At 57.2% G+C, this 27,200-nt stretch overlaps 4 protein-coding genes across 6 annotated transcripts; 1 reads left to right on the forward strand and 3 right to left on the reverse strand.

Moving 5' to 3' along the window:
- Positions 1-29: 29 nt before the first annotated feature.
- On the reverse strand, positions 30-8,720 carry PALM3 (paralemmin 3). Its single transcript, XM_082381927.1, has 7 exons — positions 8,571-8,720; positions 5,895-5,943; positions 4,915-4,995; positions 4,250-4,392; positions 4,027-4,111; positions 2,294-2,339; positions 30-2,197 (listed from the first exon to the last, which is right to left on the reverse strand). The coding sequence occupies exons 1-7, from the start codon at positions 8,609-8,611 to the stop codon at positions 267-269; spliced, it is 2,376 nt and encodes a 791-aa protein (XP_082238053.1). The 5' UTR covers positions 8,612-8,720; the 3' UTR covers positions 30-266.
- Positions 8,721-13,766: 5,046 nt separating this feature from the next.
- On the forward strand, positions 13,767-16,269 carry MISP3 (MISP family member 3). Of its 3 annotated transcripts, none has more exons than XR_014241293.1 (3): positions 13,767-15,039; positions 15,506-15,626; positions 15,887-16,269. XR_014241293.1 is itself a non-coding variant. In XM_082379981.1 (3 exons), the coding sequence occupies exons 1-3, from the start codon at positions 14,472-14,474 to the stop codon at positions 15,902-15,904; spliced, it is 660 nt and encodes a 219-aa protein (XP_082236107.1). In that variant the 5' UTR covers positions 13,789-14,471; the 3' UTR covers positions 15,905-16,269. The 3 variants fall into 3 exon arrangements, 1 of the variants encoding a protein (XP_082236107.1); XR_014241294.1 differs by having other exon boundaries at positions 13,769-15,039; positions 15,469-15,626; XM_082379981.1 differs by having other exon boundaries at positions 13,789-15,039; positions 15,553-15,626.
- A 2,720-nt stretch (positions 16,270-18,989) lies between these two features.
- LOC309623258 (UPF0575 protein C19orf67 homolog) lies at positions 18,990-23,376 on the reverse strand. Its single transcript, XM_082379980.1, has 6 exons — positions 21,930-23,376; positions 21,101-21,242; positions 20,883-20,983; positions 20,611-20,796; positions 20,135-20,269; positions 18,990-19,670 (listed from the first exon to the last, which is right to left on the reverse strand). The coding sequence occupies exons 1-6, from the start codon at positions 22,262-22,264 to the stop codon at positions 19,496-19,498; spliced, it is 1,074 nt and encodes a 357-aa protein (XP_082236106.1). The 5' UTR covers positions 22,265-23,376; the 3' UTR covers positions 18,990-19,495.
- An 86-nt stretch (positions 23,377-23,462) lies between these two features.
- On the reverse strand, positions 23,463-26,989 carry SAMD1 (sterile alpha motif domain containing 1). Its single transcript, XM_082379978.1, has 6 exons — positions 26,906-26,989; positions 25,439-26,547; positions 24,725-25,019; positions 24,538-24,634; positions 24,328-24,439; positions 23,463-24,206 (listed from the first exon to the last, which is right to left on the reverse strand). Exons 2-6 carry the CDS (start codon positions 26,390-26,392, stop codon positions 24,048-24,050), a joined length of 1,617 nt encoding a protein of 538 aa, XP_082236104.1. The 5' UTR covers positions 26,393-26,547; positions 26,906-26,989; the 3' UTR covers positions 23,463-24,047.
- Positions 26,990-27,200: the final 211 nt, after the last annotated feature.

Genomic DNA, 27,200 nt, shown 5'->3' on the forward strand with positions numbered 1-27,200 from the left:
CTGTGCCAACAACACACACACTCACACTGTCCAAATGCTCAACATTTTATTTTCAAGTATAAAGGCTTTGTCACAGAAGGAGGCCAGGGTCACAGGCAGCGGGCAAGGGGTCCGGAAGCCCAGGTAGAGATGGACATGTGGACCAGCTGGCTCCCAGGTGCCATCAACAGTCCCGTGGTGCCCTGTCTGCACCTGGGACCATCTGCTGATGCCAAGAGGCCGAGGTAGCTGTGAGAGGAGCTGGGAGCGGGGTAGAGGGCGTGGGCTCACATAACCGCACAACACTGGCACGTCTTCTGCTTAGGGCCGCTCGCCTCTTCGCCCTCAGGAGGGGCAGATGGGTCCGGCTGCCGGGCAGGCGCATAGGTGGGCACAGTGTGGGCACTGGGGTTGGCCCTGGGCTCCTCCACCTGAAGCAGTGGCTGGCACTCAGCAGGCTGCTCCTGAGCTGGGGTCTCTGCCAGGAGGGGGGTGGCATCCCCAGAGGGGTCCTGGCCCTCATCAGAGGTTTGGGGCTTCACTGCTTCTGCTTCTGGGAAGCCTTCCTGCTTCTCCTGGGGCTGCTGTCCTTCTTCCTCCGGCCTTGGCTCCTCCTTGGCCCCCAGGGGGGCCACTTCCTCACTCACTTCCTCTGCCTGACATTCGTTTCCTCCTCCTGACTCTCTCTGCTCTTCTGGACTCAGATCTTCCTCGACCCCTTGAGTCTTCTCTGTCTGCAATGGCTCTTCACCGGCCATTCTCTCTGCCTTCTGTGATTCCTCATCTCCTTTTGTCTCTGCCTCCGACGGCTGCTCACCTCCCGTTCTCTGTACCTTCAGTGGTTCCTCATCTCCTTTTGCCTCTGCCTCCGACGGCTGCTCACCTCCCGTTCTCTGTACCTTCAGTGGTTCCTCATCTCCTTTTGTCTCTGCCTCCGACGGCTGCTCACCTCCCGTTCTCTGTACCTTTAGTGATTCCTCACCTCCTTTTGCCTCTGCCTCCAACGGCTGCTCACCTCCCGTTCTCTCTACCTTCAGTGATTCCTCATCTCCTTTTTCCTTTCCCTCCAATGCTTCCTCACCTCCTATTCTCTCTACCATCAGTGATTCCTCACCTTCTTTTCTTTCTGTCACCAATGGTTCTTCAGTTGCCTCTAACTTTTCCTCACCTCCTTTTTGCTCTACTCCCAACGGCTCCTCGCCTCTTTCCCTCTCTGCCCTCAGAGGTCCTTCAACTTCTTTTCTTTCTGCCGACAGTGGTTTGTCACCTCCTCCCATCTCTGTCTCCACCTTTTCCTCGACTCCTCTCCTCTCCGGCTCCAAGGATTCCTCGCTTCCTTTCCTCTCCACCACCAGTGACATCTCTGCTCCTTCTGGCTCCGCGTCTGCCTTTCCCTCACTTCCTCTCTTCCCCGCTGATTCCTCTGCCCACCTCCTCTCCACCTCCCACGTTTCCTCCCCGCCTCTGCCGCCTGCCCCGGGTGGACTCTCATCCTTTCCCTCCCTTCCCAGTGCCTTTGGCCCTTCCACCCCCTCCACCACCAGCTCTTCCCACTCCTCACTGAGGGTCACTCTCTCCACCCAAATGAAGGACCCCTCCGCTCCTCCAAAGCCCCCCTGCCCATCACCATCAGGGCTGCCCCTGGGGGCACCTTCCCCTTCCCCAGAAGCTGCTCCCCCCGGTCCCTCCTGGAGCCTCAGTGAGCTGGTCTGTGCAGCCTCCAGGCCTCTGCCCGCCTCCCCCATGGCCTCTGAGTCGCTGCCCTCTGTGCCTCCCACCCCTTCCCAGACCACCTCCACGATACCCCTGTCCTCCCTGACCCACGAAGGGAGCTCTGGGCGTCCGGCTTCCTGTCTGTCCCCGATGGCCTCCATGACCATCTCCTCCACCTTAGCCTCCAGCTCCGGGCCTGTGGCCCCCGCGGTACAGTCCTCCGTGGCCCTTAGCCCCTCCCACACCACCTTCACCATGCCTCCTCCTTTGGCCTCATTCACTCCCCCATCAGATGCTGCCCCTCCCTGACTCGGCTCCTGCTCCGGAGGGGGGCTGGATCCAGGGCAGGGGCCATTGGCTTCTGAGGAGGGCCCTGCTGCCCCAGGGATCCTCCTTGGGGCTGGTGGAGCCCCGACAGCCTCGTCTCCAGACTTAGAGGGGGACTCTGGGTATGTGCCCACTGGTCCGGCTGGTATGGAGGCTCTCTTGTTTAGATCAGTCTGGCCTGGGGGCGTCAGAGGAGAAGGGGGAAGGAGAGATGGGGCAACAGAGTGAGATTCAGGCCCTTCCTCTTGCGACCCCCAGACCTCAAAACACCCACCTGCAGGACCTGCCTCCACGGTGGGCTGGGATAGAGGACGGTGACCCTGCAGGGATGGCAGAAACAAGGTCAGGCCAGCCCACATCTCCACTTCCAGCCTCCTGCATGCCAGTACCTCTCCCCTGCTCAAACACCATCGGTGGCTCCCCATTACCTTCAGGACCAAACCCTCTATTGTACCTCAGCCTTCCTCACCTGTCCTATCTCCCTCTGCTCCATTGCGTTGCACACAGTAGGTGCCCAATCAATATTGTAGCCATGCAGCCAATCTCTCTGTATTGGGGACCTACTCTGCCAGCTACTGAGGTTACTTAAGGGACACTTAAGCCTTTTGCTATTGGAACTTACATTCCAGTGGGAGGAAGCAGGTAATAAACATAAAACACAAATCTGTAATTCAGGGAGTGAGAAGGGCTATGATAGGAAAAAAAGAAAAGAAAAGAAAAGCAGGATAAGGGGCTGGGGAATGCCTGGGAGGTGATGGGGTGCCTCTTTTAGGTATAAGATGCAGGAGGGCCTCTTGGAGGAGGTGACATTGAACAAAGGCCTGAAAGGTGAGAAGAGCCAGCCTTGAGTCAAGAGGTGGGAAAGGGCATTCCAGGCGGAGGGGACAGCAAATGCAAAGGCCCTGAGGCTACAGTGAGTTAGGCAAGTTCAAGGAATAGAACAGAGGGTCAGGGTGGCTAGAGTGGAGTGAGGAAGGGATCAAGGGAAAGATGAGCCCAAGGGAGGGGAGCTGAGGACAGCCCTGCAGGCCACCTATGCCAAACCCCACAGATCTCCTATCCTACCCTCCTCTTTCCAGCCTCTAGGCCTTTGCCCAGGCTGTTTCCTCTGCCTGTATTCCTGATTCCCTTCCAGATTCAGCATAGATGTCACTGCCTCCAGGAAGCCGTCCCTGAGCCCCCAACCTCACTCAGGTGCTTCTTATGAGCTTCCCCTATATCCTGGGCTCCCCCCTCACACTCTTTGCACCCCATCTCCTCATCTGGACCGTGAGCTCTCTTGGGCCAGGAATCATGCCTTGCGCATCTCTACCAGGGAATTCCCGGCTTAGACTAAAAACCCAACAAGTGCTTCCTATCCCAATTAAAGGTCTCCTCTCCCCTTTTGTCCTGAGACAGGCACCTGGGATCCAAGGTAAAGCATCAGGGAGATGTGGGGACTCTGGAAAACCCACACCTCACTGTGGCCAGGTGCAAATGTTACTGGATCTTTGGACTTCAAGGACAACCCAGAGAGCCAGATTTTAATGTGAAGTTGTCTTGGTTTTCAAAAACCTGTATGTTGTATGGCCTGCGTTGTATCTTAATAGAGGCATTACCAAAACAAAACCCAAAACTCCAAAAGCCATGCAGATGCCCCAAATCATGAGAGCATCTCACAGTGACCCTTCTCCACCTTTGAGAGTGAATTCCATGAACACTTCCCCACATTTGCTGACTGCTTTCCTCATTCAGGTCATATTGGCAACCATATATCAAAACGGTCCCTTGGGCCTGTTCCGAGTACTGAGCTGTGATCTCACCGACCCTCTCTCACACCTCTTCCAGGTGTGTGCTGTTGTTATGCTCATTTTAGAGATGGGGAAACTGAGGCTTGGGCAAGGAAAGCGACTTGCCCAAGACCACAGAGCAGAGGACCCAGAATCTAAACTGTGCTCGGAGAGGTCCTGCTTTGGGGTCTGCTTGCCACACCCCTTCCTCCCACCGCCTGCTCCCCTAGCTCCTCACCTGTCGGCGCCAGGTGGGCCTGCCTGCGGGCTTGTGCTGGGCACCTGTGGACGCACTTTGTAACAGCTGCAGCTGGGATTGGAGTCTGGGGAAGAGAAGGGGCTGCTGGGAGCCTGGACCCCAGGCTTATGGACCAACCCCAACCAAAGTGTCAACTGGAGTGGGCTGAGGGGCCTGGCCTAGTCAGGCTGGGGCAAAGCTGTCAGGCAGGGGCCCTACTCACGTGAACAAGCTGCCTTCCAGGTTCCGGATGCGGGCCTGAGCCTGGTCCTCAGGTGAGTGCGGGTCCTGTGAGGTGGGGTCCTGGGGCCGCTCTGGCTCTTCAGCTGCCCCGTCCATTAGCCAGCGTTCGCGGAGAGACTTCCTCTGGGCATGGCAAGGGGCACATGGACTACCCCACCTCATGTAGCGCCCCCCTCTGGACGTCCCACCCTGGGCCGATTTCTTGTTGCCCTACAACCACCCAGATGGGACAGACATTTCTCCCTCAGGCTGGGATACGTGCCCCAACAATGCCAGGTGGGGCAGACACCCCGTTACCAACCCATAGCTTTCCCACGCTGGAAAAAAAAACACCCATCAATCTCCCCAACCTTTCCAGAATGGGACAGACACCCCCAAAGGTGAAATCAATGTCCCTATTAGCCCCTCCCTACCCCAAAGCGGAACAAACACCTCCATTGTCCCCATACTCTTCCCAAAGGTGGAACAAATGTCCCCATCACAACCACCCACTCTCCCAAGCTGGGGAAGACGCCCGCCCCCAAAGCTGGAACCAATGCCGCCTCCCATGTTTAGACAGATCTTCCTTTGGTTCCCAGAACTGACTCTCACAGACACCCCCACTTCGTTGCCCGGGCTAAGCAGGCGCCCCTGCCCGCCCCCAACCTTGAGCCGCTCCACACGGAGTTTCTCCTCCTCCAGCTCCCGGCGCGCGGCGCGGATCTCCTCCTGCAGCCGCCGCTTCTCCTGCGCACAGAGGACCCGGAGCTGCCCGCGGGCCGGGTGGGGCCGGGCGGGGCCGCCTTCCCTCCTTCCTCCCTCCCTCCTCCGCCGGGCTCCCGGGGGCTCCCGGGGCTCCCGGGACTCCCGGGACTGCAAGCCGCGCCGGGGACGGAACACAAGTCTGGGCCCCGGGCCGGGAGGGGGCTGCGGAGGCCCTGACTCAGCAGCGGGTGGGGGCGGGGCCGGCGGGGGCGGGGCCGGCCGCGCCCGGGATGCTGCAGAGGCCTCGCCCGCGCGGAACTGGGGTCTGTGGATGGGAGGGCCTTGGAATGGGAATCCGGGGGTGGGAGGTGTCTGAGATATGGGGTTAAGAGGGACGGGATTCAGAGGGATGGGGGTCCAGATATGAGGATCAAAGGGAGGGGGCTAGTGAGATGGGGGGGTCGGAAATGGAGGTGCAGTCATGGGGATCCAGCGAGACTAGGATGTAGAGAAGGGGTCCAGAGAGATGGGGGTTAGTGAGATGGGGAGTTCAGAGAGATGTGGTCCACAGAGATGGAGATTTAAATATGGGAGTTCAGAGAGATGAGGTCCAGATACGGGGGTCTGAGAGATGGGGTTCAGACATGGGGTATCTTGGAGACTGGGGTTCAAGAATGGAGCATCGGATGCTATAGATTTCGAGAGTGCGGAGTTCGCAGCTCTCCATTCTAGGGGTGTCAGTGATCAGAGGAACTGGGGAGCGGAGGGGCCTGAGGATTTAGGTGGGGCGCCCCGAGAAAGGCTGGAGCTGAGGGTGCTCCCCGCACCTTCAGAGTCCTAGGCCTGCTCCCTGTGATAGGAGGGGGGAGAGGAAAGGGCTTGGGGCAAGGCTAGGGTTGCCCAGGGCTCCAGGCTGACCGCACTGGTAGGGCTTCACTTACCGCGATGACCTCTAGCCGCTGCCGGTAGAGGGAGCTCTCTGCCATGGGCCTGCAGGGAGAGGGAGGGGCTGCCAAAGGGGTCTCCCAGGGGCCCACACCTCAGCAGGCTCGCCTCTCGAATACCCTTCTCTGAGCCAAGATCCCTGAGCTGCTTGGAAACCAACCAAAACCCAGCACTTTCCTCTATTTCCCCTTTGCACCTGGGAGGAGTCGGGGCAGAGGGCAGGGGTTCTGTGAGGGGAAGAGAGCAGAGACCATGACAGACTGAGCTAAATCCCTTCCTAGGCTTGACAACACCTCTCTGAGCCTCAGTTTCCCCATCTGTAAAATGGACCGGGATAGCTTGACCCTCACCTTGCAGAGAGAGATGGCCTTGCAAGGAAGTATCCATGCAGGAAAAAACTTAGGACATAGTGCTCCCAAAACAGTAGCATAGTTTATTATTAATAATAATTTTAGGGAATTCCCTGGCGGTCCGGTGGTTAGGATTCCATGCTCTCACTGCCGAGGGCCCAGGTTCAATCCCTGGTCGGGGAACTAAGATCCCACAAGCTGTGTAGCACAGCCAGAAAGAAAAAAAAAAAAAAAAATTAAATAATTCCCATGACTAATAATGTTTTTGATTAATTGTAATAGCCATTCCCAGAAACTCTCGAATCCCACCAAACCCGAACATGCTCTGTGTCTTTTTCCATTTCCACACCCTTTCTGGACCTTGGCTCCTACTCAGCATCCCTTAAGCGCTGGGGGGTGAGGGAGTCTGGGGAGAAAAGTGTCCATCCCACATGGACACATGCCATTGCCATGGTAACTCCGGAGTTGCCTCCTCCACCTGCAAGCCACCATCCCTGGGGGCAAGGGTCACCAGGTCACACTGCCTAGTGCTGGACTCTGAACTGGGAGGAGGGGGAGGGTGACTCACCGTTTAAGGTTTAACCTGAGATTACCCCCATCGTTGTCCTCCTCAAAGCACCCCAGGATCCCCAATTCCCAGCCTCCAGGGCCACCCCTAGTCCATTTGGGCTCCCCCTGGAAGCTGGAGGCTGACTGGTATTGCAGGACACTTCAGGGACAGTCATCATTACATCAGCCTATCATCAGAGACATGCATTGAGCACTGACTATGTGCAGGTGCTTCACAGGCCAATATCTAGAAGGATGTAACTGTCTGCCTGTTGGCCCTGACACTTAGCCCAGGGTGGGCACAGAGCAAGCCCTCAAACATTTATTAAGTTGAGCACTAGCTAACCTCATTGCCCAAACTCTGGTGGGGCCTTCCCAGATTTTCTCTGGCCTCACCATGAAGGTATAATAGTGAGTTCACATTTAGCACTTACTATTTATAGCACTCTAAGTGCTCTATGGGACTTTCGCTAGGCTCCCACAGCCACCTCCCCCTCCCCCTCCCTGCCCTGATCTTGAGACACTGTAGTCAACTTTTTGCTGAGTTGGCATTCCAACTGAGAAGAAAATCAGCCAACCATTAGCCAGTGCACACCACGTGCCAGGCACTGTTAAATGCTTTACTCACAGTAACTTATTTAACCCTCTCCACCATCTTAGAAGGTAAGTATCCATAGTAGTACTGTCCCCATTTGACAGATGAGAATACTGAGGCTCCAAGAAGTGGCAAAAAGACTTGTCTCATGTCCCTGAGTCAGGATTGAAACTCAAGGCTCTCAGATCCCAAATACTGGGAACACTGTGGGGAAGAGGGAAGTCTAGGCATCCTCCTCTTGACGGCCACGAGACAAGAGATCAGTCTGGGGTGTCCCCAATTCCAGTTGGGGCAGGATGCTGAAGTCATGCTTTACAAGGTATCCCAAAGGAAGCTCAGACCCCCTGTTAATAAGTTTGCCCCTGGGGGGAAGGCTAAAGTCCCCCCCTCTGCTCTCCCACCCCCAAGATGTAATCTCCCTGCCTCTTCCTTGCTGGGGGGAGGATCGGATTCCCATTGCTAGGCAACCAGGTTTGTAGTTGGTGAATAATGCAACGGGGAACCCAAAAGAGTGAAGAACCAAATTGGGGTCCCTGGGGGGAGCCCCTTTTCCAGAACTCTTTACAAACCTCTGGAGCCCCTCCACCCTCTTACTTTAAAAAGCCCTCACACCTCGAATATTAAAATAATCTGCACATTTCGTTAGATGTTGCTTATCTCTAACTCTACAAGAAGAACATTCACGGTGGTGGCTTTTTGCCCCACCAGGAACAGTTGGTGGTCATTTCATTAAGCAGGTGATCATTTCCATTTTGCCATTCTCTTTCCCAGTTTGGGAGCTGCTAACTTTTTCCTGTTGGATCTCAAGCATTTCCTCCCACCCTGGACACTGAGGGATGATTCTAGAGGCAAAACATAGGAGTGAGAGACCCTGACATTCCCTGCCCCTCACCCAAGTAATAGCCCCACCCCCCAGGCTGGACTTTGGGCTTGGGCCTGCCAGCGGAAAATCCCCAAAAAAGAAGGGGGTGAGGGTTCACACCTCCCACCCAACTTTCTGGGGAGGGGGGCATTGAAGAGCCTGGGGGGGTTGGCTGCCGGCCGCCCTTCACTCTCCCTGGCCCCCTTAGGAGAGGCTAGCTGGAGCTCTCACCTCCCCTGCTCCGTGGAAAGGCCAATGTCTTCCATGAACCCCTCCCAGGCCCTGCCCACTGGCCCCCCTGACCCCAGACACTTACATGGGTGTGGCCGGAGACCACACCTGGCTTTGCAGGGCCATCTCTGCCCAGAAGCCCACGTTCTGGTCTCTGAGTCCAGGACCCACCACCCGCTTGCCGAAAGGTGCCCTGGAGGCTGTGACTTGGCTGTCGGAAGTGGGGGGGGGCGGCTGCAGGCGGGCACTGGGAGAGCTGGTCCAGCTGGTTTGGGCCAGGAGGCGGGAGACGCATGGGCCGGGGCGAGGGGGGCTGGGGGCTGGCGGGCAGTTCTGGGGAGGTACTATCAGCTGTCCTGATCAATTATTTACCAGCCAGTGGCCTCGTTGCTGCACTCAGCTGCCTCCTGGCAAACACACTCTCACATGTGTGGTCTAGCGGGTGGACGGGAGTTGGGAGTCCCTGACCCCCTCAGACAGTGGCACCTCCACTTGCCCCCCTAGACATTTCTAGTCCAGTTGCCCACCAAGGGTCGCCCACCTTTGAGTACTGTTGCACACCACACCAGGGATACTTTTACACGCTAACTGCCCTCCCTTCTTGGACCCTGGTTCTGGGGCGAGGAGGAAGGGCTGATCCAGCTAGAGGATTCTGGAGACCAGAGCCTGTGCCCCATGGGAACCAGAAAGTCTGGACTCTGGACAACTCTGGGCAACTTCCCCTAGGTTTCTAGGCTTCAGTTTCCCCTTTTGGAGAATAAGAGAATTAGATCAAACAGCCTCCAGGACCCTGGACACCCCTTAGATGTGATAACTATTGGGGGAGTGTGGTGATGGGAAAGGTCTAGAGAGCTTCCTACCCAAATCTTGAGGGTCCCTATTCTACCCCACATCCCATTCTTAAAGGGCCAGCACCCCTTTTCTCAGCTGATTATATGTTTCATCCAACCACCCTCTTGGGGAAATCATTTCTACTCTCCAGGCTGGTCTTCTGCAGCCCCCAGTGCTTCCCTCATCACAGCCCTGGTCACACTGTGCAATTCTGACATAAACCTCAATGAGAAGAGCCCTTGTCCTGGGTCCTTTGCTTTACTTATTTATTTTTAAACATTTTTAATTCATTTATTTTTATTTTTTATTTTTTGTGGCCACACTGCACCGCATGCAGGATCTTAGTTCCCCGACCAGGGATCAAACCCCCTGCATGGAAGCGTGGAGTCTTAACCACTCGACCGCCAGGGAAGTCCCCTGGGCCCCTTGCGTTAGAGGGCCTGCTCCCCACGGGGCAAAGGGAACGTACCCAGCTAAATCGTCCCTCCCTGCTCTAGATCCTACGCAGGGTGGCCAAGAAGTGGCCAAGGGCAGCTGTGGGGTGAGGAAAGAGCATGGGCATGTGGGATGGGTTCCCTAGGTGCATGCACAAGGCTCCTCGCTGTGTAGGACAGTTGGGGGTGGGAAGCAAAAGGGGCCAGACTGAGGGCTGGGGTTTTCCTGTGTCCCACATTCAAGTACAAAACTCCTAGGGATTCAAAATATTTTCAATTGAACCTGGCCTTCTAGGTCATTCTACAAGTATATTTGCCATGATAGGAAGAGGGAAATATACATTATATATATATATATATATATATATATGCAGCGCCACACAGCTTGCAGGATCTATTTCCCGACCAGGGATTGAACCTGAGCCTCGGCAGTGAAAGGGCCGAGTCCTAACTACTGGACCGCCAGGAAATTCCCCTGAGAGAACATATTTTTAAAAATTAGTTTTTGGTTTTTTTTTTAAAAAATTGATTGATTGATTGATTGATTGATTGCTATGTTGGGTCTTCGTTTCTGTGCGAGGGCTTTCTCTAGTTGCGGCAAGCGGGGGCCACTCTTCATCGCGGTGCGCGGGCCTCTCACTATCGCGGCCTCTCTTGTTGTGGAGCACAAGCTCCAGACGCGCAGGCTCAGTAGTTGTGGCTCACGGGCCTAGTTGCTCCGCGGCATGTGGGATCTTCCCAGACCAGGGCTCGAACCCATGTCCCCTGCATTAGCAGGCAGATTCTCAACCACTGCGCCACCAGGGAAGCCTGAAAAGTTAGTTTTTAATTGCGGTAAAATACACGCAACAAAATTTACCATTGGTGGCATTTAGTACATTCACAGTGTTGCACAACTTTTGCCACTATCTTGTTCCAGAACCTTTTCATCACCCCAGAAGGAAATCCTGTACCCATTAAGCAGTCACTCCCCATTCCCCCTCCCCCCAGCCCCTGGCAACCACCGATCTGCATCTGTCTCTATAGATTTACCTATTTTGGACATTTTCTATCAATGGGATCATACAGTATGTGGCCTTTTGTGTCTGGCTTCTTTCACTGAGCATAATGTTTTCAAGGTTCATCAATACTGTAGCATGTGTCAGTGCTTCATTCCTTTCTATGGCTGAATAATATTCCATTGTATGGATGTATCATATTTTGTTTATCCATTCATCTGTTGATGGACATTTAGGTTGTTCCCACCTTTTGGAGGAGAGAATATATTTTACTTAATTGCTTGTAGTTTGATTTTATAACTGTTAACTATTTGGATGTATAATATATAGGCTTCCCTTTGTACCCTTGTCCTGTGTTCCACGTTGAGGCAAGATTGTTCTGTTTATAATTGTGTCTGTCTCCCAAGCTCAACTGCAACTTCCAAGTCTGGTTTATCTCTTTGTTCCCAGCATTGGGAACATTCTTAAACAAGTGTTATGTGTCAGGCACTGTTTCAGGCATGGGGGAGTTGGGTGAGCATGACAAACAGAAAATGCTGTAATGCAGCTCACTTTCCAGCCTGGGGTAGGGGGAGACAGATAATATACAAATAAAGGAAGAAATAAATGTAAATGATGATAGCTGCAGTATTGGGTGAGTTACAGAAAATAACAGGGATAGGGTTAAAGAAGAGCTGTGTTTGATGTAGGCTGGGTGATCACAGACCACTTCTCTGAAGAACCAAGACCTGAATAGCAGAAGCCAACCATGTGATGAGTCATTCCAAGCAGAGGGAAAGGCAAGTGCAAAGGCCCTGGGGGTGGGAATGCAGCTGGGGGTTTGAGGAAAGCATGAAGGCTGGGATGGAGGAGTGATCAAGGGAGATGTCAGGAGATGAGATCTGAGAAGTGGGAAGGGCCTTCTGAGCCAGGGTAGGGAATTTGGATTTTTCTTCTAAGTTTGGTGGGGAGTCACTGAAGGACAGTGAATGTCTGGGACAAGAGTGGCGAGAAGTGGACGAATTCAGAATATATTTTGGAGGCAGAGCAAACAGCAATCCAATATATGAATGGATTGGGGCAGGGGCTGAGGGAAAAAGAGAAATTGAGTCTGACTTCTACATTTTGGGCATGAAAAACAGAATGAGTGAGTTGCTATACATAGTAGAGAGGAGTAGAGTTGGGGGAAACCTAGAGTTCAGTTTCTAAAGTGTTCATTTTGGCATATCTATTAGACTAGGGACTGTTGGATATGAGTCCAAAACCCAGGGGAGAAGTCAGAGCTAGAGATATAAATTTGGGAGACATCAGCATAGAGATGGTATTTAAAGCATGAGATTGGAGTTTGTCAAGGTCTGAGTGTTGGCAGGAAAGAGATTGTATACTTAAACCAAGTAATTGATGAGAACTCAATAGAAGGAAATAATCAAGGCATAGTGCATACCCTGGGTTCGCAACAGCCAGGAGCTGTTACCACCCCATGGCCCTGGAGGGAGAGAGCTGTGTGGAGCTGCGACCTGCTGTGGAGGGACACAGCCAAAAAAGCTTGGAGGAAGGGGGCATGGGATAAACATCCTGACCTCACTCACGTCTCTCCCATCGGCCAAACCCAATGGAAGCCAGAGGGGAAGGAAGCCCATTGATAACAGGTGAACCAGAAGTCTGAGAAGGGGTGCCTGGGAAGTAGGAGGGAAATCAGGAGAGGATGGTGTCCTCCAAGACCAAGGAGCTAATGGAGAGGGAATCAGGGAGGAGCCAGTGATCAGGTCTGGCAAATGGAGGTCACGGAGGTCCTTGGACAGAGAAGGTTCAGTGGCATGGTGGAACCAAGAGCCCAGTAAGCATGGCTAGAAGAGGGACAGGAGGTGATAAAGTAAAGAGTCCACTGTAGAGACAACTCATTCCAGAAGTATAGTTTTCATCCTCATCACCTCCCGAGGGAGTAAGCACTATTATCCCCACTTTACAGACAAGGAAACTGAGCCTTGGAGAGGGCTGACACTTAGGTTCTGAGTGGGCGGGAACCCAGGTGGGCCTGATTCCAATTGGGTCAATAGAGTCAGAGGGAGGAAGGAGGTCAGATGGTCAGAGGGAGGAGGGTAGCAGCTTGAGATTGGGATCAAGGAGAAAGTAGAGTGGGAGGGTGGACAGAAAGGGGAGTCACCAGGGTAGGCAGAGAGTTGGGGGATTATTGGGGCTCCTGAGGCTGTGTAGCCCCGCCCCACTTTCTTTAGGTAACTATATCTTTCTTACTGGTCACCCCAAAATGGTGGGGGGTGGAGGCACGTTTTGGAGAGAGCCCAGGGGAAGAGAGTGGAAAATGTCCCTGGGGGTAGGTCGCCTGCTCCCGGCATCGATCCTGGCCTTGAACGCTACAATCTGGCCCCAGCTGCAGGGAGCTACTTCCTCCCGCAAGCCTGGATACCTCTCTGAGCCTTCCCAGTCGCCTGGGCTCAAGGTGACCGCCTTTCAAACCTCAGCCTCTCTGCTGAGCCCTGGGCGTTCTGTGTGTGCGTCCCTCCCTCGTCCCTCAATCTGGGAGTGCACTTGGCGGTGGACGCCTCGCAGACTTTTCCTGGAGGGGGTGAGGGGAAGTGCCTTCTGGGCTTGGCGCGGGCGCTGGCTCACCGCTCGGAACCTTGCTGAACCCAGGCACTGAGAGGGAGACTGGGGCGGGCGGTGAGGCGGTTCCTGGCGCCCCCTCCAGCCCGAGCTGTGCACTGCAGGGGTGGAAGGTGGAAGGACAGCCCAGAGGCCGTGGGCGTTGCTGTTGCGCGGGACAGGCAAGGCCCCGGAAAGATGGCTTCGGGGGACAACCCAACAGAGGACAGTTGTTCAGAGGCCCAGCCAGGCGTGCAGCTAGGGCCAAGCCTCCTGGCAATGCCGGGGACGTGAGGCCGAAAAGGTTCCAGGGTGGCGCCCCCTGAGTGAACACTGCACCCAGACTGGCGTCCCAGGTAGCGGGCTAGGTCTAGGGACGTCCTCTTCTAAAAGGGCCAATGCCGTGAGCTGACTTGAGGCGTGCTAGTGGAAGAAATCCAGCGCCCAGCTGAGGCGCCCCCATCTCGAGGGCGGGGCCAGGGCGGAGCCCGGAGTCCTGCCTGCAGGTGCAGGGGGCGTTGCTCGGCCCTGCCCACGGGGACAGTTCTTGGAGGCCAGGGGCGGGTCAGAGAAGCGGCCGGTGCAGGCTACGCCTTGGAACTCGCGGACGGCGACTGCAGCCACAGGTGCCGCGCAGGGCAGTGTGTCCCAGCTCTGGGCATCAAAACTCCAGCGCTGGGAGCTAAGGCTTCCGAGCTGCTCCCAACCCTGGACACCGAGGCCCCCGGGCCGGAGAGCGGAGCCCTGGGGTCGTCCGAAGCTCGGGGCCCTGAGCCCCCCGGGTTAGACAGAGAAATTCCCGGGCCTGCCGCAGAGCAGGATACCGAGGTCCCCAGGCCAGGCGGCGAGGTCCCCGTGCCCTCCCCAGACCAGGGCACGCAGACCCCCGAGCAAGAGAGAGAAGTCCTCGGGCCATCAGCGGGGCAGGAGGCAGAGCGCCCTGGACCGACCGCAGCTGAGAGCTTTGAGAGTCCTGGGCGAGGCAGCGACGACGCTGAACCGTGTGAAGCGCGAGGCGCGGGGCTCTTGGAGCAGTGTGCCTCTCAAGGTCCGGAAACTTCCTCTGAGTCAAACTCGGAATCCCCCCAGCTGCGTTTTCTACTGCGCTCCGAGACCCCACAACAGCCCCCAGAGGAGCCGCTCATGGAGACGCCCATCGAGCGCGAAATCCGCCGCAGCTGCGAACGCGAGGAGAGCCTGCGCCGGAGCCGGGGCCTGAGCCCAGGTCGCGCGGGCCGCGAACTCGTCGAACTGCGTGTGCGGCCGATGCTCACCCTGCCGGGCCCCGGCTCCGCGCTCCCGCGCGCCTTGGAGCGCGCTCGGGCGGGCGCGCAGATGCAGCGAGACATCGAGCGGGAGGCCCATCGGCAGGCGGCGCTAGCGCGCCCCGAGGTCCCAAAGCAGCGCGCCCGGCAGCCGCCTCAGCCGCTGGGCGAGCTCAAGCGCTTCTTCGAGGCTGCTGGCGGGTGCGGCTCCTCGCCGGCGGCGGAGGGCAGCGCGGACCCGCAGCGGCTGCCTGAGCCCGGAGGCCGGCCACGTTCAGTCGTGCAGAGCCGGTGCCCGGTGCTGGCCCGCGCCCCGCCGCCCATCGCACCATCGCTGCTGGAGCAGGAGGTGCGCGAGGTGAATGAGCGCGAGCGGGAACTGCAGCGCCAGCGCCTCAGCGTCTACGGCACCGCCGAGTTCAAGGAGCCCGCGCCCAGCCTAACTGGTAAGCCACTGGCGCCCCTACGCTGGGAATTCCCAGGGCTCCAGCCTCTCTCACCGACTGCCCAACTCCAGTGGCCCTCTGATCCTCAGGGTCCCCCATCCTGGCTCCCAGACTCCTCGGGCCCCTCTCAACTCACCCCTTCTGGGCTGCCCATCCCTATGCTCCACACCCCCGCCCCCCGTCGGACTCCCAGATCCACCCCCCCTAGGCTCGTGGTGGGGGAAGGGAGGAGGATTCCAGATGTCTTTGTCGGGTTCCAGGGAACCCTCCCTGGGTTCTGGCACACCTGGATCCTCCCTCTGAATTTTCGGGTTCCTACCTCCCCACCCTGGGTTTGTTTGCCTCCCTCCTCCCTCGGGTTCCTCCCTCCTCCCTCATGATGGAGGCCTCCATGGGGAGGAGGGGGGTGAACGCCTGTGTGTGTTTAAGGGGCGCGGCCGCTCTCCTTCGTCCTGGCCGCCTCCAGCTGGTGAGAGGAGGGGCAATCTCGGCTGAGCGCCCCTTCCCCCGCAGCGAGCAGGGGCGACGGAAAGCTGGCGGTGATCTGGCCTCCCCGCAGAAAGGCTTCGGAGAACGGTCTGGAGCAGGTGGGAACCCCTTTCCCCTCCTGCCTCAGGCGTTTGTCGCTGCCCCCCCACCCCAACCCTCTGCGTGCGAGAACGCTGGGCTGGGGAAAGGACCCCCTGGGAAGTCACTCTGCGCTAGGACCCAAAGTCCCGGACGTGGCCCAGGGGTGTCGAGGAGGCGGTGGTCCTGGGGCCCAAACTGCCCCACCCGGCGCCTGGGTGTCCCCACTCGCGGTGCGCGGGCCCCCGAGGCATGCCTTCGGTCTGGCCCCTCTCTCCAGGAGGAGCGGAAGCCTTGAGGTTCGAGCCGGCTGGGGTCCCCGGACGAAGGTAACATGCCCGTCAGAGGACCCAGGCAGGGGCGCCCAGGAGTGCCCTCCGGATCGGCGGAAGGCCTGGAGAGGGGCTACAGGTCTGAGCCAGGAAAGACGCAATCGATCAGCCCCTCCTCGAACCTGACTTTGTGAAATTGACCAGAATCTTCTATAAAACTGTTAGTCCCAACTGGGAAACACCACCATCAACAGCCCCGCCAGTAAAACTGCCCCGCTCTTCTCCACCTAACTGCAAACGGAACTATCCTCTCCTTCCGGCCTTGACTGTTAGATAGGGGTCACCTCCTCGGCTGTCCCCACTCCCCAATAAAGCCCCTTCTTTCTGGGCAGTGCAGGCTGTTTTCTTCTGGGTCCTCTTCGTCTGCGGTGGGGTGGGGGGGGAGCGCGGCGAGAGGAGCTAGGCTTGAGAAAGTCGCCGGAGGCGCCGGCTGGAATGCAGAATGTCCCCTATCTCCCTGTTCCAGGGCCGCATATCTCCCCCTGCCCGGCCGGGGTCCTAGTGCCCCCTGGCGACGCGGGCGCGAACTGCGGCGTTGGGACAAACGAACTCATGCCCACCCTTTCCAGATTTCGTCAACATTTATTGGTGCCAAACGACATGTCCGCGCAGGGTGCTGGCTAGACAGAGGTGATAAGAGGTTGTTCCCGCCCTGGGGACATAAACAATGGCTACAAAAAAAAAGGAGTGGTATTGGTTCAAGCTCCTTAGTAGGGCATGCAAGGCCATTTATAATCTGCCTAGCAATTGCAAACCTCACATGCCTACAGACCTTAGGCAGATATTAAGAGAGAGACAGGGTGTGCTGTAAAACAAATGCCTCATTTCAACAGGCAGGTAGGTGTTCTTCCATATCACCAGTGCTATGAGTGAGCTTAGTGGTGTCAAGTTTCTGCTTTCCAAAAGCAACTGGAGGGAATTCCCTGGTGGTCCGGTGGTTAAGATTCTGTGCTTTCACTGCCCAAGGCCTGTGTTCAGTCCCTGGTCTGGGAACCAAGATCCCACAAGCCCCATGGTGCAGCCAAAAAAATAAAAAACAAAAAATAAACAAACAAAAACACCCCCAAAGCAACTGGAAACCCAGCCTTTAAAAGAGAAATCTACCAAACTTTGTGACTATTTAGAAAACTTTAATTGGTGGGGGGCAGGAGGGGACAGCAAAGAACACCTGTTTGCAGTAGGGCTTATGGCTGTCAGTTGGCAAGCCCTCCTTAATTTCCCTCTGTCCCAAGACAAGGGGTCCAAGGCTCCCCTGGATGGGATTCAAGATAAGCTGTAAGACTGCATCTGTGCAGTATATCCTGCGGTTTTAGTGTATCAGCTTCTTAGAGGTGCACTGAGACCCAGAAAAGACTTTTAGAATCATTGTTTAAACTCCTGGATTTGTCCAATTCTGTATGCCCTGGTCTAGGTCACACAGCATTGCACCCCAACAGTAGCTCAGCCCAAGGACCCACCCCTGACCCCATCATCAGCACACTGAACACATGGTTGACCGTGACTCTGGGAGGTACGGAGAGAAAAGCAGGAAAGAGCCAGCACTGCCAAAGTGGAAAATAGAAACGCCAAGAACCTGTTCTTAATCCCTGGCAGGGGAGCTAAGAATTAAGTATGTAGAATTGACAGAACTGCTTAAGTGTAGACCTGGGTTCTCGAACTTTCTTGCATATTAAAATTACCTGAGGCACCCTTATGCCAAATAAATCAGAATCTGATAGAGGCCTTGGCATCAGTAAAGCTCCCCAGGTGCTTCTAACATGGAGCCAAGTTTGAGAGCCATGAGATCGATGTAGGCTAGCATTTCTCAAAGTGTGGTATCTGGACGAGCAACGTCAGCATCACTTGGGAACTTGTAAGAAACACATTCTTGGCCTCCATCCCAGACTTAATGACCAAACCCTCCACATGATTCTAAAGTTAGAGAATCATGGGTGTAGACAGGACCCAAGAAATTAAACCTGTTTCCTTCCTCTCCCAGTGTTGTCACCACCCACCAGAAATCTAGTTTTAAGTGGCTTGTGGATTTGTCTTAAGGGAGATAGATTAAATCTGCATGTCGCTAGTCCAAATTGAGATGTGCTTTAAGTGTAAAGTACACAAAAGATTTTAAAAACCTAGTACAAAAAAAGAGGGATATCTCATTAATAATTTCTTACATTGATTATACGTTGGAATAATATCTTGGATATATGAAGTTAAATAAAAATATCACTAAAATTCTGACCTCTTTATTTTTCTAATGTGGCTACTAGAAAATTTGAAATTACATATGTGACTCGCATTTGTGGCTCATTTTAAATTTCTACTGGACTGGGCTAAACAGTGGTGGTGGGGGCGCCTCAAATCCGTGTCGGGGAACTTCAGAACCCCTTTGGACCCGTTCAGACCTGGGTCGTGGACTAAAAAATCCTTAATGCAGTCAGAAACTGTCACCAGAAGCCTCCAATCCCACCCCGAATGAACAAGGGTTTTGGTCCAATCCTGATTTATTTCACCTCTCACGTTCATTTTTGTCATTTGTAAACTGGGATAATCATAATACTTATGATAATACTATGTACCAGGGACTATTAGGTAAGCGAGTGTTTTGCTCCATGAAGCAGGGCTCCAAGTCTCTCCTCCCACTCTGAAAATGCTAGGGGGAACCAAAAGGTGTCCCTTAGTTTAAAGGGGGGTAGCTCGCAGCTGAGTGACAGCCGGGTCAGCAAGGACACCCCTCCCCTCGCAAGTGACCAGTTGCTATCAGAAGAACCCAGCTCAGGTCCAGGCTCCGCCACTTGGTCGCCGTAGCTCTTGGCAGGAGAGTTCACCTCTCAACCCGTGTCTTCTCTCCAGTCCAAGGTTGGGGTGAGGCTTAGCGACCCTAAGTTGGATTGCCTCCCGGCTCTCCCACCCAGCCCGCGCCCCGGACACCCAGGGGATACAGCGACCTGCACAAGACAAGACCCAAAAGCTGGAAGTAAAGATCTAACCTCGGCTCTTAGGAAACTGATGGCTGGCCCTTTCCCGGGGCACGTTGGGAAATATAGTCTTTTTCGGTACAGGGAAATAATTTCCGGGTCAAAACATAAGAGTGGGCATGGCTCTGCGTCCCTTCCCACAGTGGGCGTTGAATTTCCCGGCTACCCGAAACTTGCGGTTTTCTGGGTTCCGGTTGTTGACAGGAGCAGCTACTTCCCTTTTTGCTTCATGCGCGCCTCTGCGCATGCTCTGAGCTTCCGTCCGCCAGTCGGTGGACTATGGTTTTGTTTCCAGAGACTACATTTCCCAGAAGGCCGCGCGAGCGGGCGGGGTCCCCCTCTCTCCAAGGGGAGGGGAGCGGCGATCCGAGCGGACGCTGAGCCTGTGACCTCTTTCTTTCTTTTATTTAACATAAAACCGGTGTGTCCACCCACAGGGCCCCGCGGCCGGGCCGGACCCAGTGCGGACGGGCTAGCTCGGCCTGGCCCCTTGGAAGGCGAGGCGGAGCTGCACTAGGAGAACGAGTGAGCCCCTCCACTACTCCCTCTCCTGGAGTTTGGAACTGTCAAGCTCCAACTCCCACCCTCTCTCCAGGTTCAAGACTCCTGCGCGGCCCACGCCGCGGGCCCGGCGGCGCTCGGGGGCCGGGCCGTGCCTGCCTGGCCCGTGAGGATCTGCACCAGCAGGTCGGTGGCCAGCATGTGCGACGGCTCCTCGAAGCCGATGGTCAGCAGCTGCTCGTAGTCCCCAGGAGGCTGCGGGGACAAAATCCTGGGGGCCGGGGAGAGACAGGCCTGGATGTGAGCGCCCCCTGCTACTCGGGAGCCCCTCCCCTTGAGTGAGAGGCTGTGGCTGAGAGAGGCTTTGTTTCAGCTAGGGGTGGGAAAAACCCTGGGGGAAAGTGATTTTCTTGTTGATGAGAAACACAGAGGGTAATGGCTCTGGGAGGCTGAACAACTGTAGCCCTGACCTGGCCAATTACTCAGCTAGCTGTGTGTCCTTGGGCAGGTAATTTATCCTCTCTGAGCACCTGTTTCCTTCTTTGTAAAATGGGGCTAGTAGTATAGACCTCAGTGGGTTGTTACACGAGTCTGCATAAAGCGCTTTTCAGGGCACAATAAAATGCTATCATTATTACCAATGGAAACAGTGTTGGAGGAGGTAGATGGTCTTTGTTTGGGTTCTGCCCCTCCCTCCAGACCCCACGCCCACCTTGCCATCGCCCTAGCTCCTACCATGAATAAAGGTCATCCTCAGCTGGTCCTAGGGGCACCCATCGGCCGATGGACCACAGCTTCTGAATCTGGGGGCATGAGTTGGTTGGACTCTTGCCTGTGTCTTCCCATGTATCTCTGTAGCACAGGAAGTAGCTGGGAGGGGAAGGGGCAGCAATTAAATGTGAGTAGTTTCCTAACTTCTGTTGGAGGGTTTTAATTTTGGAGGTATGGTGGAAACTCATCAGAAGTTGCCTTCAAGTTTTCAGGTAGGGATATGATTCAATACTGAGGCCTTTTCTCACTGTCAGCCTACTTTTAAGATGAGGGCTTTTATTTTGATGGGGGCATATATATATTTTTAAAGGTGGGGATGACCTTTCAAATGTCCTTGATTTCCTGCTTGGCTTTCCATACTTTGATGGTGGTGGTTCAGTGGCCCAAACTGGCATTCTCCATAGAGAGGGGAGGACTTTGATTCTGATAAGGGGACTCACTAATCCACACGGGAATCTTGCCCCTGGCTGCTGGACTCTGGGGTGGTTTCCAGGTTCCAGCGCATCTTCTTATAGAGGTATCGGGGGAAGCGGCTGGCGGTGTAGGCGGCAGGGGCACAGTATCTAAAGATGGACACCTCGTGGGAAGGACTGATGGAGAACCTCCCGCAGAAGAAACAGGAGATGCTGGCAGGAGATGGGAGAGTGGGGAATGAGGGTATGCCCTGGACCCCTCCACCCCTGACCCCAATCCCAGTCTCCTAACCTTTTACCTTAGGGGGTCAGTCTCCTCCAGGTTCACAAACCCAAATGATGCATACATAAGGACCAGCTGTTCCAGGCGCAGAGTCAGCTGTTGGGAGATCTCCAACAGCTGCATGGAAGAGGGGGCATAATGTGATTAGCTGGCCTGCCAGGAGCGTCCTCCTCATCCCCCAGGCCTGAGGGATGAAGAAAGGGGCAGAGGGTCTAGGAAACCTGCTCCACACACCCCCTTTCGGATCAGCTCCTGCAGGGCTCCATAGATGGGGGGCACACTCCGTGCAGCTGCCTCCAGGTACAGGAAGTAGGGCTCACACATCTGCAAGAAGGTGGGCATGGCCTTCGCCAGCTGTTCCTTCTGCACTCGGTCCCTGTTGAAGGGAGAAGGGGGCCTTTGCCTGAGGTCCCTGGCTCCCCCACCAATTTCTCCCATTCCACTCACTGCCCACCTGTATCCCTGACCTGGACCCCCACTACGAACAAAATCCCCCAGTGTCAGCCCTTTCTCAGAGCATCTTCCAGGACCACCAGCATCAAAAACATTTGAAACACTTGTTAAAATGCAGACACCTGAGTCCCAAGACTGACTTTGACTTACTATTCCCCGGGTGAAGCCCAGAAATCTAGGGTTTAAACAGCCTCCCAGGGGATTCCCATGGACATTGATATATGAGAATCACAGCCCCCTTTCCCTTGGTCTGGGAATCATATTATCCTTTGAGGTCTCAAACTGGTAGCCAGTAGGCCAATCTTGCTCAGATAGGTTTTGTTTAGCCTGCCCAGGGTTCAAAACCTAAGCCAACGGTTAAAAAGTGGGAGAAGAGTTCTAGCGATCTGGCAACCCCAAGGGCCCACATAATAGCCCGCACTCCCTAACCCCAAATTTCTACACAGTCCTCATAACTCTTCGAAATTGGATTGCTAATCACTAGCTTCATTTACCTCCTCTGTCTCCTAATGCTTTTGAGTTTGCAAACCTAGTGTATGTCACCTATTTTGTTATCCCCTCCTCCGTCTCCTTATCCATGGGTAGAACCTAGGACCCCGTCCAACATCACCTGTAGAACAAGTAGCTCTGGAAATCATCTGCCTTCTTGAGCAGGTAACGGAGCTGTTCGCTGATGGGGCTGAACATGGTGTCCAAGGGTAGGCAAGGAGGGGCAGGCCCGGGGCCTGGGGCCAGAGGCTCAGGGAAAGGCGTAGAGGTGGAGGCCTCGGGCAGCTGCCCCTGGATATCCTCGGGCTCCGCCTGGGGTGAGTCCCCAGGTCGGCCAGTGGGAGGCGACCATGAGGGGTCTTCGCAGGGCTGTACCCCAGGTTCCAAGTCGTCCGGGAGCGGCGTTTCCCCAGGGCCCGCGGGGAGCGGCCCCAAGAACCACCGCCTGGTTGCCATCGTGCGGCGGGAGGCGGGGACCAGAGCTCTTTAAGCCTCCGCTGCTCACATTGGCCGCAGGTTCGACCCCGCCCAGGGTACCTCGTACTTGGCTGGGAGCGCGTCCCCCTCCATCTCACCCGGGCCTCGACCTCTCTGCCGGCGCGGCGTGGAGGGAGTTCAGTTCATTTGAATTTCAACACGCAGAAGGGGCGAGCCGCTTCGGCTCGCGCTGCGCGGCTCGGCCGCGGCGCCCCGCGCACACGCGCGCTCCCGGAACCTGGCCGTGGGGTACGCGCCGGGGGAGGCGACCTGGGCCGCTGCTGGAGCGGCAGTGTCCTGGGGGTGCGGCCCGGGGCCAGCGCATTTGACTCTCTGAGGCGGTTTCCTAGGGAGGAGGGGTCTCTACCGAGCGTCCAAACCCCGGGGTTGCAGGTATAGAAAACGAGGATGGCCCCGCCCCACTCGCTGAGTCTCTGACTCCCAGGACACGGAATCTGTATATTTTTTTAAAAAAACGAATGGAGTTGAGAAACTGCATTAGAACTTATTAGTAGCGCTTGTGATGTAGTGGTTGTTACTAACAATAATAAAAATTTTCACTTGGAAAAATTTTCCCATCCCATGATCTCATCTGATGGCCCAGTCCTTTCTGCCCCTTTTATGGAGAGGACCAGGAGGCCTGGAGACCCTACCATGGGCCCAAAACAGACCCCTGCCCGCAACAATTGTAGGCTGGATTCTTTGTAACATGCAAAGGTTGTCAGATAATAGAGCTATGAAGCCAAACACATTAATTATACTTAAAGACTCTGGGTAAAGAACTCAGACAGGTGTCGAGCTGCACCCTGCGTGACCCTGAGCAAGCATCTTTGCTGATGAGCCAGCTGCCACGTCTGTAAAGTGGATTTTTCACGAGCCCTGCCTCACGGGGCCGTGGTGAGAACCCAGAGAATGCCCGTAAAGCCCAGAGTTAACTGCTAGTCACCTAACAAATACCTGAGCACCTACTGTGTGCCCAGGCGCTGTTCTGGGAATGGGGAGACGGCAGAAGCAGCAAATATTCCTGTCCTCCTGGAGCAGTTAGCTGGCTGTGGGGCAGCCCCATTTACTACCTGTCTCCCTCCTCAAACAATTCTGTCCTAACCCAAGACTCCCAGGAGGCTGGTGTGGATCTTCACCTCTCCGACTACATTCATAAAATGGACGCTGTGGCATGTTTTTCTTCTCTCTTTTTTTAAAATTTTATTTAAAAAACCTTCGGTGCAATATTAAAAAGCAATACAGCCAGCTGGAGCGACAATGAACAGAAAGAAATGGGAGGGGTAGGGAAGATCCAGGGACCCCCCCCTCCCAGCTGCTCCCAGGGGCTGGAGGCCAGGGACAGACTGGGAAGGGGCCTGGGTGGTGGGGGAGGGAGGAACGGCCACCCACCAAAATGAACAGACAGAATAAAACATTTATATAGGAAACATCTGGCTGAACTGAAGAGGATCTAGGGAAGATGGGAAGCCCCCATTTTATTTTTCCAAAAATGTCCTAGACTGGGTGAGGGGGAGGGTTGGCCTCCTGGGGTGAAATGAGTAGGCCCTGTCCCACCCCACACTCCTCTATCATGGAGTACAGGATGTGCTGGGGGCCAGAGGTGTGTGTGTTGGGGAGACACAGGGAAAAGATGAGTAGGAATGCCCCCTCACTGGAATCTGTTATGAGGGCTGAGGGTGTCCCCGACCAGCTCCCGGACCCCGGGGGTCTTGGGTAAGATGGGACTGGAATGGGTTGGGGCAGGGGTGAGGCTTGGAGCTCAGCCTAGAAAGCCATCGGGGTCGTCATCCTCAAAGTGGCCTTGCTGCAGCACCTTGATGTGGTGCTCGTAGATTTTCAGGGCTGGGCCGAGGCGGATGGACAGGCCGGTCAGCACATCTGTGCGCTGCATGAGCAGCAAAGACTTGCCATCGATTTCCTGGGTGGGACAGAGAGAGAGAGAGAGAGAGAAAGAGAGAGCGAGCGAGCGAGCAGGGTCAGAGGACACCCCCCACTAAGGCCTTGGAACGCTGGGGCTAAGCTGAGGGTCAGGAACTCACCTGCTCTTGGAAAGCTGTTGCCTGCTCGGGGAAGCCAGCCTCGGTGAAGTACTCTACCACATCTGTCACCGTCCACTCCACAGGATCAGCCGGCTTCTCCTTGCGCCCAGAACTGTGTTGGAACAGAGGCAACCAGTGAGCAGTGATGCTCCTCTGGTTCTGTTATACACACCTGGGCGGCACCCCTCTGTCTCAAACACCCCAACTTACGGACAGCCAAAGGGGGTCCCATCAGCCCCAGGTAGGGCTGGTTTTCCTGGGGGCAAAGGCACGGGGGATGGGGAGTCTGGCCCAGTGGCAGCAGAGGCTGGGAAATAAAAAGCATATGCCTGTGGTTTTGTCTTGGGGCTCGGTTCCTTCCCACCAGGCACCCTCCCCCACCCAGAGGGGTCCTTACCTGATCCCCCTTCCTTATTCATGGCGGCCATGGAGAACACCTGTCGGGTGCCACTGCCTGGTGCTGGCCCCCGCCCTTCATCCTGGCCCTGGTGGGGTCCACAGGGTGTCCACTCCTTGACCCTCTCCTTGGCACTCTGAGGGCCCCGCTCGCCATTAAGCTGCTGGTGCTGGGCACCTGCAGGACGGTCACCCTCGGGCACCTCGGAGCCCTCAGACACTTCGTCTTCATCATCTTCATCTTCATCATCTTCATCCTCCTCTTCCTTCTCAAGCACTCGCTCTTCTCCACCCCTCTGGTGCAAGGGAGAGAGGCACGCAAGGTTAGTAGCTGTTCTGGCCCTGGGCCCAATCCCTGGGATCCAAGACCAAGTGGTGTGCCTCACTACCACCTTTAATATCAACACGGACTAACTTTTACACATTCACTCCATGCCAAGCTCTGTGTTAATAAAGCCCTCAGTAGCCAAATCTCACTAAACTCGCTCAACAACCCCAAGGAGTCGCTACTGTTATTAAGTCGCGTTTTACAGCAGAGGAAACTGAGGCTGGGGAAGATCAAGTCACTTGCCAAGGTCACCACCCGCCGAGCCCGCAGGGAAGAAGCGCAAAGCCCCGGCCGCCTGCGGCCCGGTTCCTCCCGGGATTCGCGCCCCGCTACCAACTTCGCCCGCACCTGCCCACCGCGCGGCGCCCCCCTCCGCGGCGCGCTCACCTTGCTCCGCGACGCGCGGGCGCTGGCAGCCGATGGTGCCCGCCCGGGCCTGTCCCCGCGGGGCAGCGCGAGCGCTCCGAGGCGGGTGCGCTCCAGGCGGCCCCGCGCCGCCGCCTCCTCCTCTAGCAGCCCCTGCACGCGGCCGCGGGTTAAGCGGCCGCCGGCGCCGCCGCTGCCCCCGAGGTAGCGCACGACTTCCCGCAGGCTCACGGGCCGCGCCGGGCCGCCGGCCCGCGCCGCGCCCCCCTCCGGCGGCTGCTGTGGCTGCGGCGGCGGCGGCTGCTGCTGCTGTGGCGGCGCCGGCGGCTGTGGCGGCGGCGGCAGCGGCGGCTCCCGGGCGGCGACGGCGGGCGGGGGGGCGCGGCGCGGGCCGGCCGGGGGCGCCACTGCCGGAGGAGCAGCGGGCGCGGGTGGCGGCGCGGCCAGGGGCGCGGCCCGCTGCGCGCGGGGGCCCGGCTGCGCGGGGCCGGGCGAGGGGGGCGCTGTGGCGGCGGCAGCGGCGGCCGCGCGGGGCGCCCGGGCCGGGGCGGCGGCGGCGACGGGCGCGGGCGGTGGCGGCGGGGCGGGCGTGGGCGGCGGCGCGGCGGCGGCGGCAGCGGGGCCCCCGCGGGGGGCGCGCGGCGGGGCCGGCGGGGTGGCTCCGCGCCGGGGCGGCTGGACGCGCGCCGCGTTGCGGTACGAGATGCTCCCCTTGTAGCTGACCCGGAGCACGGCGCGCTGCTGGATCAGTTTCTCGAGCTCGGCGCGCGTGCGCTCCGGCTCCGGGCCGTGCCGCCGCCGCACCATCCGGCAGATGCGCTCCAGGTCCGGCCGCGCCTTGCGCGAGCGCAGCGAGTCGATGGTGTCCAGGATCCACTCTTGGTAGTGCGGGGAAGCGGCGGACGACGAGGCAGCGGCCGCCGTGGTGGCGGCCGCCGCCGTCTCCGGCGGGGGTAGGGCCGGGGGCCCCGCCATGCCTCCCGCCCGGCCCGGCTGCACCGTGCGCGCTGCCTCCCTCCCAGCGCGGCGCCCCCCTCCCCGGCTCCCCTCCCTCCGCCGCTGCCCGCCTCCTCCGCCTCCCCCCCCGGGGGGCGCAGCGCCTCGGCGGAGCGGCGGCGGCGCTGCTGTTTCTTTGCAAAAAAAAAAAAAAAGAACGAGAGGGAGCGAGAGAGAGAGAGGAAAAAACAGTGAGAGAGAAAGAAAAGAGAGAAAAATATATGCACACACTCACTCACTCGCACGCACGCACACACAGACCCGCTTCTGCTGGGCGCGCGCGGGGCCGGGGATGCGAGGAGGGAGGAGGGGAGCGCGGCGCGGCCGGCCCCTCCCCGCCGCCGCCGCCGCCGCACGCGCGCCCTGCGCCCGGGACACTCCGGCCCCCCTTCCTTCCCTCCCTCCCTCCTCCCCGCCGCCCGCCTTCCTCCCTCCCACCCCCACGCGCCCGCTTTTAAGGTGGAGCCCGGGCCCCCCGCCCGCCCCCTTTACCCTGCGCTCTCGCTCACTCCGGCTCGCTCCGGCCCCCCCTTACAACTCCCGCGCGCTTTTTAAGGAGGCGCCGCGGAGTTGGCGCCGGGGCGGGGGCGGGGGAAAGCGGCGGGCGGGGGAGGGGGAGGGGAGCGCCTGGGGGAGGGGAGAGGGGGCGGGCGGGGCGGGCGGGCGGTGCTCGGCCGCCCTCCAGCCATTGGGCGCGGGACCCAGACGTCCCCGGCGCCCAGCCCCCCTCTCCACGCCTCCCCGGCGCGCTCCGCTCTCGGGACCGCACTTACCGGGAACTCGCCGC

The sequence above is a fragment of the Balaenoptera borealis genome, assembly GCF_965194805.1.
Source record: "Balaenoptera borealis genome assembly, chromosome: 2".
Classification (NCBI taxonomy): Eukaryota; Metazoa; Chordata; class Mammalia; order Artiodactyla; family Balaenopteridae; genus Balaenoptera; species Balaenoptera borealis.